The following is a 10,882-nucleotide window of genomic DNA, read 5'->3' on the forward strand; positions in this document are numbered from 1 at the left end:
ATGATGTGGCTTAGGCTCTGGATTTTACTTGGTCTCTTTGTTCCAGTGACAATGGATTCTGAAATCAAGCTCAGAGAAAGCTTGCTTTTAAAAAGCTTGGGCATTCCATTTAAGCCAAACCCTGTCTCTCCCCCTCCTATACCGTCTATACTATGGAAGATATACAATCAAAGGATGGGCCCCTCAGCCCCAAAAAAGAAAGCAGATTTGTGTTTTGTGGAGGAGTTTAATGTCCCTGGTAGTGTCATCCGAGTGTTTCCTGACCAAGGTAGGTGCAGGATGTGATATGAACATGAGGATATGGACCTACTTTCCTGGAGTCCACCTGGCATCATACTAAGAATTGCAAAGATATGCTGCCATGTTGGGCACCAGGAAAGGAAAATCACAGTAAGTATGATAAAACTTTCCATTTTCAGGTGGAATTACTAAAGGAGTAGAGGCTGTACTCGGAAAAGTGTTTTCAATTTCCCTCACATATGACATTTTAAAGTCAACACAGGTTTGTTTAATCTGCTAACATTCACTTTACAAAGTGAACAGTCTCCATTCCATTAGATGATCAACCTGATGGTACCCTGTGCAGTTACTCTTCCATGCATTTGATAAATGATTATCTATTTTGTGAGATGTCTTGTTACATTAAATGGGATCCATTGTGCTGACCACACAATTAGATAGGTGTGGGCACATCAATCTTTGAATGTGTGTTTAGCAGGCCATGTGAATTTCTGGAAATCATAACTTCCCCAATGAAACTCCCTGGCCTTCACCTCAAGCATTAGCTGGTATAGCTGCTGAGTGTACAGCAAGCATTTGCCATGCATTAGGCATCTTTCTTCAAGAAGTCTTACAGTAGCCTTTGGCTCCAGATTAGGGATGTTAAAGCCTGGCTCCAGGTAGAATCGTCCCATTATTAACCTGCAGATTAATATATTCAAAAAGAGTCAATATACCATTATATAATTCGAATCTAGAACCTAGGATTTTTGACAAATGATTTCTGTCCTGAAGAAGGTAGTGAGAATATATAGTACAGATGTGAGATATAATTTACCCTGAGAACATAAATTATTTGCTATGTGGCTTCCCTTTTTCAGTTCATTTTACCTGGGCAGGAAACCTCTTAGGCAGAAGTGACATTGGCCTAAGTTATGAATGGCAGAGGAAATTAGAGGAAGTGTCCTTGGCGATCTGCTTTTAGGCCCTAACTTTTCTACCACCAGGAAACGTATGCGTTGAGTTGCTTCAGAGACCACTTCACTCTTTCCTTTTACTCTGGATTTTATGATTCCAACTTCCCTCTACTTGTACTTAAAATATGAGATATGAAAACCAATATGATTGCTCTAGTTCATAAGAATGTACACTATATACTCATGTTTGCAGACACCTGACCATCACACCTACAATTATACAGCTAAAAGTATGAACACCACTCCATACAGAGTTCAGGTATTTCCAGTAAAGAGTACGCTATAACATAGACATTTTAACCAATCGTGTGCTTTGAACCTTGTGGTAATCGTTTTGGCAAGGCCTTTTTCTATTCTAGCATCCCTATGCCGCTGTCGCAAAGCCAGCTCCACACTGACCTTGCAAGTCCGATGTGTGACATATTCATGTAGTTTTTTTATAACCTCCACTTTACAGATTAGGAAACTGTTGGAAATATAAAACCAACTCTGGTGTGATGTACGGATGGGTGCCAGTGCTCAGAATGGGGCATGTATGTGCTGGTTTATATTTTGTGACGGCCTTCCGCTTATCTTAATTGATTACTAGGACACCGGGCCGACAGCAGCCTAGCAACCAATTACACATCCCTGGTATCATTCAGCTGCCAGTCGGGAGATTCTCCCCAGCTGATGGCCAAATGTAAACAAAATGAGCCAGGGATGCTGGCTGGTATCATTGCCTGTGGCCATATTTGGGGAAAAATGTCAGCCAGCATCCTTTCCCCTTTTTACATTCAGCTGTTGACGAGGGGACCACCTGACGGGCAACTGAAAGGGGCTGGGGTTGAGTCATTGGTCGCTTTTTTTTTTTTTTTCCAATTCATTTTGTTTAGTGATTTTAATTTTTGTTTTGACACATTGAAAATAAAAAAAGAAGTCCAGGACTTGTGGAACAGCAAAAATTGGTCACCAGCACTCCAGGTTTTCTTCAAAAAACCTGAAGTGCAACGTGGCAATGTTTCAGAACCTGTCCGGTCCCTTCATCAAGCAAACAAAAGTGACTTGTTTGCCTCATGAAGGGACCGGACAGGTTCCGAAACGTTGCCACGCATGTCGATATGACCTGTGAGAATGAATAAAAGGATTTAGGTTTTGAAGAAAACCTGGAGTGCTGGTGACCATTTTTCTGTTTTGCAAGTATTTGGCTGTGCCATCTGCGAAAGTAATCCTGGGATGGTATAGGAATAAGAGTGGCTACACTGGGGTTCAGGGGACCCTGCAAGACCGCATAACCACCCTATTGGTGGAAATGAGGGGGGAGAAAAATTAAGAAGGCTTTAAAAGTGTAAAGAAACGACAGGCTGCGATCAAAAAAAGCTTGGTAAGCAATGTAAGAGATGAGGTATGCTGCTATATATCTTGTTCTAATGGGAAGGTTTAATAACACTTTTTTAAGTAATGACCCATAGGCCCTAATGGAGAAACCACCTATAGCTTCTGTATTCCTTGTGGAACGCACTCGTGTGTTGCGTCAGGTTCTCAATAACTTTGGGGCAAGTAGTGCAGCAGTGATCATATTGTAAGGGTATCTAATGACCTGCAAAACCTGATAACAATAAAAAAAATGAAATATAGATAAACTACTTTTTATTTTCCTTTTTGTCTGCAGATAGATCAAAATGGTGTAATTGCTTCAACAATGTAGCTTTATCTGCATCAGTTACTAGCTGTATTCCTATTTGTGCCATATGTTTCTTTGCCAGGGCGATTTGTCATCCCTCATCCCTCGAATCCTCCTACTACAATTTGCCTGGAAAAGAGGCTATACTTCAATGTCTCAATAATGGAGAAAGAGGAGAAGGTAACCATGGGACAGCTGGAAGTCCGCTTCAGCCAGAATACCTACTATGGTCGAATATTTGATCTTCGCCTCTACAGAATCACACAACTGTCACTGAAGGGAATGGGAAACCAGAAAACAAGCAGAAAACTCTTAACTGCCCAAACGTTCCGTTTGCTTCACAAATCCCTCTACTTTAATTTAACAGAGATTTGCCAGAGTTGGAGGGACCCTCATAAGAACCTGGGTTTGGCCTTGGAGATCTTTCCAAGAAAAGAAGGAAGCTTGTTAGCTGGTCCATTAGATGAGTGTCAAGGGATGCAAACCTTTCTCTATACCTCTCTACTTACTGTGACCCTCAATCCTCTACAGTGTAAGACATCACGAAAGAAAAGAAGTTATGGCAAGTTTCCATTTGCTGCCAGCAATATCTGTAAAAGGAGGCGCCTTTATGTTGAATTTAGAGATGTTGGATGGCAGAAATGGGTTATTGCCCCTCAGGGATTTTTGGCTAACTACTGCCATGGTGAATGCCCTTACCCACTAACGGAAGTGCTAAATGGATCTAACCATGCCATCCTCCAGACCCTTGCCCACTCCATTGAGCCTGATGAGATCCCCCTGCCCTGTTGTGTACCCATAAAAATGTCTCCTATATCAATGCTATTTTATGACAATAGTGACAATGTGGTGCTGAGACATTATGACAATATGTCTGTGGATGAATGTGGCTGTAGGTAATAACTTGCTGTCTTTTTAACATGTTTAACTGTGTTTAAAAATAATATTTTTAAAGTGCAGTATCCCAGAAAACGACGCTTTTATGTCTTGTAACATAGCAATATTTTCTTGTGTTTTGCACATCATATGCTATGTGTGTGTGTATATATATATATATATATATATATAGAAAGCTGTATAAAAAAAGATAATTTGCATACATTGCAGTTAGTGATATCGGTGTGTGTGTCAAAAAGCTTAAGGGCCCATTTTACTTTTTGGTGCGTTTATGCACGTTGTTGTGCATTGTGTTAAGGTAGCCCTTTGCAATAAATGGCCTGCCAATGCATTCTAATATGCCAAAAATAGGACCTTACCCTATTTTGCAACACACTAATGTGTGTTGTGGCATGCTGCAAGACATGCGGTGTTGCCTGATTCAGGGTGCCAATCAAAATGATTATGCTCATAGTTGTTACCCTGAAATGTGTAACCATGCCACCACCTGCTGGGGTGCGCACAGTGGTGACCGGATCAATCTCGGGCAACGTCCTGTTTTAAGACATTTTATGTAACCTCTCAGTGGCTGGATGCAGCACACATGATGGACATCTGCCTTCAGCCCCGAGCTGCCTACTGCTGGGCCCCGGCCTCCTCTGCCGCAGGGCCTGTGCTGCTGGGCCCCAGGTTCTTCTCCAGCGGGAGCTATATGATCGAGCAGCCGCCTAGTTTGCTTGATTAGACAGCCCGGCTTGCTTCACTGTTCTGGGAGTGGAATTTTGTGCTGTCGAAGGCAAACTCCTTGTTTGCCTTGCGGTGGATACACCCCTAGGTGCACCTACTACTATACAGCGTTCTTGCTTCATCAGACTCTGTTATTGATATGCCTGATTTTCCTTTTAGGAATAGTGAACTTTTTATTTCATTATTTGGCAAATAAACATATTGCACTAGTAGGTGGCACCAGCTTTGTGTTTTTGTTGCATGTTGTCAAGATTCCAGTTGAGAAGGCAGCCCCTTGGTTCCTAGCGTTGGCAAAGCAAATACCAGTCCCAATGGTTTGCGCCGGTCTGAATTTTGTCTACTTTCCTGGCTACTGTTCTATGTATTTTATTCATATGTATATGAAAGGTGGGACCTTTTTGGTCTGCATGGGATATCAGAACTTTAGGTAATTGGCTTTAATAATGTATGTTTTATAAAAAACACCAGTGGCAGCCTTCATTTGTAATGCGGGAATCCACAGCATGTATCTGATACCCTCAAGTTGCCCATACACCTTACAACCATCGCACGACTTTTGTTGTGCGATTGGTTGTAAGGTCAGTCATTAAAATTTCGAACGATCTGCCAATCTTGGACTGGCAGAACGTACTTGCGATCATCGCAAGCCCTCCCCGTGCTGAGCCGGCAGTGTGCATTTGCGGCATTCGTCTTCCGACCACGATACCAACCCGCCGAAAATCGTACGCTTTTCGGTGGGTTTTCAAGCGTGCTCGTAAGAGGAAATTCGTATGACCTTACAGTAGAAGCGGTTGCACACTGCCCATACACCTTCCGATTTATCGTACAATCGTGGGATCACCTGCGATTATCGTACAATAATTGGCAGGAGTATGGACACCTTACACACCAGTGGCTAATTCCTATGCGCCTTAGTGGGATCAGTTCCAGCTGGCTGGAACAATTACAAATTGGCTTCCGTGTGCTCCAATAAATCGACTGCAATTTACACCCAGAACGGCAAGCTCTATCACACGCAAAGCTACAAGTGAAATATCCTCTCTAGTTCTGGCGCGGGACCCTACAAAAACAGTGAACAATTTTAGATTTTCTAAAATTGTGACAATGTTATGGTATATAAGGTTTAGGATCAAATAGCTGTTGGTCCTTTTCTAGACTGTTTCATGAAATAATAAACTATGACATTTATTTAAACAAACTATGTTCACATTTTATTTAAATTTGGACACAGATCCATTTCTATAACCCTGGTTAGTGCAAGCCTAGTCGTTTGATGTTAAAAAAAAAAAAAAAAAGTTGCAGTGTTCCAGAGACCTAGGGCAATATGACAACGTATACAGCTGAGCTCCAGTCAAACACAAAGCTGCTATACATCCTGTATATATTGTTTCAAATTCTGTGTGTGATAGGTCTTGTTATTTACACCACAGCCACGCTGTCAGGTGATATCCCTTTTTCCTTGGTTCATCTTTGTATCTTCCAGTGTCACCTCTGATTCCAGCCCGTTCATAGCCCTTGTATGGTTTACTTTACCAAGGTAGATAGAAGAAGAAGTTACAATGTCAAGACAGAAGGTCCAGTCGAATATTGTATTCCTGCTTAACGACCAAAGAGCAGGTAAGTGGCACAGGATGCTGCAAAACTGCAATAAGAAAGAATGGCGTCACCTTCCTGGCTGTTTTAGGAGAGGTGTATGAATCCGATTCCAATATTTTGGCAGGGAGCAAGTATAGGTAATGCAGTTGTTTCTTTAGCTGTTTAACAAAAGTTCCTTGCATCCATGTGGGGTACGGCATATTTGCCTGTCAGATAAGGTATGAGGTTCACATTTGATTTTGTTCATTGAAAACATCCGAAAGTCAACATTATTATCTCCGTAAGCCAATTTCTGTATACTGATCAAGTGTTGGTAGACATTCATTTGATGGCCACAGGATTATTGGCCAATATACTGTAGACGCAGTAGGTAGCCCATAGATTTGTAAATCTAAACTAGAATCTAGGTTGTAGTCTAAAAAAATAATTATCCAAAAACACCCCATATTCATTTGCACCCACACTCATCTACAACCATGTCCTCATAATGTCTTAGCACAACATTGTCATTGTTATCATAATATAGCATAGAGATGGGTGATAGCTTAGTTGGAGCACAACAAGGGAGTGGTGTGATTTCCGGCTCAATAGAATGTACCAAGGTCTGTAGCACAGCATGGTTGGTACCCTTAAGCATCTCTGTTAGTGGGTAAGGGCACTCTCCATGACAGTAGTTGGCCATGTAGCCTCGTGGAGCAATAACCCAGTTTTGCCAGCCAACATCCTTGAAGTCAATGTAGAGACGCCTCTTTTTGCATATATTACTGGGAGTAGGCATTGAAGACTCTGCACTTCTTTTGGGTCTCGCGGCTTTGCAGCTAGTAGGGTCAAGGGTAACTGTGAGAAGAGAGGTGTGGGTGAAGGAATGGATTTGCTCACACAGTGTGGAGAATTTGTTAGCTGGTTCACCATCTGCATATATTTCCATAACTAGACCCATATTGTTCTCTGGGGTGGTCCAGTCCTGTGCCACCTTTGTCAGATTGAAATGCAAAGACCTATGAAGTAGACGAAATGACTGTGCAAAAAGAAGTCTTCTATTCGTTTGGTGGTCTCGCATTCCCTTTAAAGATAAACGAAGTGGACGATACAACCGAAACTGGAACTCACGTCCGTGGTATGTGTTATGCTTGAACTTGATCTCAAGTTGGCCAAGAGTCACCTGCTCCTTTTTCTCAATTACGGAAAGGTCAAAAAAGAGATGTTTTTTGAAGCACAAAGATTCATGTGGTACTTCACTGGAGATTAAAGGTCCTGTAGAGGAGAAAATTAAAAAAATGGTTAATCTAGATAGATTAAAAGAGAAACCATTTAATCTTTCTATCCAAAAGAGAAACACCACACTTGAGAGATTTCCTTTCACTTCCTTTTGTGTCTCTGGAATAGGAATTGAAGGTGACAAGACGTAGCAAACAAAAATCTAACCTCGGGTCTTAACCATTACTTACACTATCAGAGATTGAGCGACAATCTCAGTGCATACTGCCATATTCATGTACAAATGAATATGTACATCCAAGCGTGCATCGCAGCCGCCGAACATGATGAGATGAGAAGTTTGGCGACTGCGATGCACTCTTGGATGTGACCTGGCACTTAATGCTGTCTGCGCTCAGCAGCGCTAAGGTCCCCTGTAATGTGTTAGGCAAATTAGGCAGTCGCGAGGCCCTTGTGAGCGCGAGGCCTTAGACGACTGCCTAATTAGAGAGCCGCCTCTTCCAAATAGACATTTTGGTACATTTTGGTACATTTCCCTACCCTATCTAGCGTTCCTTAAAAATATTTAGAATCCAACAGTATACATATATTAGATACAAAGAAAGACCAGTGCCTATAACCTGTTTGCCTTTGAACAGCATAGGCTGAATTTGCTTTCTTTAAAAAAACTTTGAAAAAGACATTTCTCATAGGCAACTTAAATATTTAGAAATTGGCAAACTACAGTTAAGCTGCACATGTACTGGACGTTCAGATATACTGGCATAATAGAACTATTGTCTGATCATCTTTTGCAACTGTTTTTCTCCTAAACACACAGGTTTGGATTGCTGAGGGGTGTCTAAGAGTATATGTTAATAAGCAATGTTCAAAGTTAAATAAAACAGTAGGTGCAAATGAGTTTAATACGTTTTCAAAGGGTAAGATTATGTTTACTGGGGGGTCACATCTACATAATTCTAAAAGAAGATTATATCACTTTGGTAACTAGCAATATACTGACAATTGCAACGTATTTTATCTCAAAGGAAATGAGCAGGAAAACATGAACTGAAGTGTTCAGCTAAAAAATAATGTAAGGTAATGTTTCTTTTAATAAACTTTCAAACAGATGAGGTCGTATTCAATTTAAATCATTAAACAGTCGGAGGGCCACAAACAAGATTTGGGCTGCATGGACAAAAAACAATCAGTTTGATATGATATGCCTGTGTTAAATGAATGGCAGAGAGAGGAGTCAGACAGCTAACATAACTTTTCTCAGGGGAAATCAGCAGTTATCAGTAATGTTATTTTAAAGCTGTTAAAGTATTTTCTGTGATTTAACTGTAAAGTTAAGTCATAAATGACTTGTCTTCTGTACTAAAGCTGGTGATAAATGAGAGATGGCAATAAGATCTAAGTTTATGATCCTTAAACTCTTAAAATTACATGAACATGAACTTTCCTGTCATACAAGCATACATGGTTATTTCTTTACTGAGGGTGGGCCAATGACGATCCACTGGGAAAATAAACAGCCACTTTATTTTATCCCCAAGTACATCCTGCCAAATAGAGTGAAAATCACGAGTACCATAAACTGAAACTGTACTGGCAGTAATATGTAAACTGTCATTGCTGACCTACTTTTGCAAAGGCTAGATTCCTGGTTTGAATTCAATTTTGATTTCTAGTTTATGGCTTTGAATTACTGACCTCGGGTAAATCTGCAGATCAGGAATGTTAGGATAAGTCCAAATTCCAAATGAGTAACTTGGAAAGTAAAGGAGCCTTAGGATCAGTCTAACAATCCACTAACTTGTATCATCAGGTAGAAAGGTTAGCAGTGGAAACCTCTAAAGCTCCATACTTATGTACCAAAGGTTTCTAGACATTATACTTAATATAATTAAACAAAAGCCTGGCGGGGTATTGGGGAAGCAGACAATAGGATGGGATAGGATGAGATTAGAGATTAAATGCATATAAGCAAGGACCTCTGGATCATTGTCAGCAAAACTGCAGTTCAGTAGGGGGATATCTAGAGACATCTCAATACACTTGTAATATACCAGAAAAATACTTATATACACACACACAAAATTAATATCACAAAATTAATAATACATATTTTGTAGTAGTACATGTCTGTTCAAATAGATCATCAATGCATTTTGTGTACCAACCTTGATCTCTGTAAGATCTAACAATGTTTCCTGGAACTTGAAAGCCTTCCATCCTACAGGGATTTTCTGCATTAATTCCTTTCTCAAAAATTTTCCAAAGTGCCTTTGGAACAGGGCCGGGGGAGACTGGTCTCGGTCTTCCATTTAATCCCAAGGCTTTGAGAAGCATCCTCTCTTGAAATGGTAGCTCAGTGCAGTCAGCTAGCAAAAAGAGGGCTAGAAGAAAAGAGATGAAAAGCACAGAGACATCCATGGTGCTGCTTCTTAGTGATCTGCTTTTCTGCTCAGGAGACCTTTCCTAAGTACTATCTCGAGCATCCAAAGTGTGAAATTTGTCAACTTTTTGGAGTCGGGAGGGAGGCGTTAAAAGGCCATCATCCTGTCTCCTCCTTTTTTAATGTAAACAATCACATTCCAAAGGTTAACTTACCAATTCTCAGTTAATGATAATACATTTTATATGCCTTTAGGATGTGTCTGCATTTTGTATTTTATTTCCATATCATCATTCTCACAATTATCGTTCAAGAACAATAGAATTACAAAACACCCTGGGGTGGTATTGGCCTTAGGCCTAGGTTTTTTGGGATGTCTATGCATATGGATGAAGTTTAAAGTTGCCCACCATAGACAGTAAAAGATGGATCGATGTTCAGACACAATCTGACCACATTCACACATCTACATCTAGTTCCTAAGCAGGTCCTTTTTAACCGTTTGTGTGTAGCCTATGGAGCATGGCAGAAGAGGTACAATGCAGAAAGGAAATCACAAACAAATCAATAATAATCAGAAGGTTGTCTAATATTTCACATTACTATCGCTCCTGAGTAGCCTCATCCAGCAGTGTCTGCAGTTGCCAAATAGACATTATATAATTGTTTGATCCAGCCAAAAAAGGTGAAACCCAAAGACTTTTCAATGTCTATTAAGCAGCACATACTGTATATATAAGAGGGGGGTTGGCCATGCAGGTACACCCTGACCACCCTCAGGCACTCCTCTAAACCAGCATGCACATACAAATAAACACTTGGCTCCAATAAGTATTCAGGATTATTCCTATGCATAGGTGTGGAGATGAGGGCAGACTGCACTTATTTCAGGGGAACAGTAACAATCCGATAATACAGTTGTAACAGTAATAATACATTTTCAGCTTTTCATTAAGGCATACAGCACATTTTAAAAGCATCACACAGTAGTAACAAATATATTTCTCCATTGGAATGCCATTGAGATCCCCCTCCCAATGTCTCCATTACCACACGCTGAATCCACATTATTACCAACATCCAGACACCACCAGGTACTGTTTACAGATGCCAACACTGACAGAGACTTCCTATTCCATTTAACCAGCAGGGGTTCATCTTGTATCCCATACATCAGATTTATTTCATGCATATCAAACAGGC

General features: G+C 40.6%; 2 protein-coding genes across 2 annotated transcripts; one reads left to right on the forward strand and one right to left on the reverse strand.

The window, feature by feature from the left end:
* On the forward strand, positions 1-3,759 carry LOC108796587 (protein DVR-1-like). The gene is made up of 2 exons (XM_018568084.1): positions 1-268; positions 2,942-3,759. The coding sequence occupies exons 1-2, from the start codon at positions 1-3 to the stop codon at positions 3,757-3,759; spliced, it is 1,086 nt and encodes a 361-aa protein (XP_018423586.1).
* Positions 3,760-6,526: 2,767 nt separating this feature from the next.
* On the reverse strand, positions 6,527-9,717 carry LOC108796579 (derriere protein-like). Its single transcript, XM_018568073.1, has 2 exons — positions 9,465-9,717; positions 6,527-7,332 (listed from the first exon to the last, which is right to left on the reverse strand). The coding sequence occupies exons 1-2, from the start codon at positions 9,715-9,717 to the stop codon at positions 6,527-6,529; spliced, it is 1,059 nt and encodes a 352-aa protein (XP_018423575.1).
* Between the last annotated feature and the right edge of the window lie 1,165 nt (positions 9,718-10,882).

This window comes from Nanorana parkeri, unplaced genomic scaffold, assembly GCF_000935625.1.
Source record: "Nanorana parkeri isolate BGI_ZX_2015 unplaced genomic scaffold, ASM93562v1 scaffold1135, whole genome shotgun sequence".
NCBI lineage: Eukaryota > Metazoa > Chordata > Amphibia > Anura > Dicroglossidae > Nanorana > Nanorana parkeri.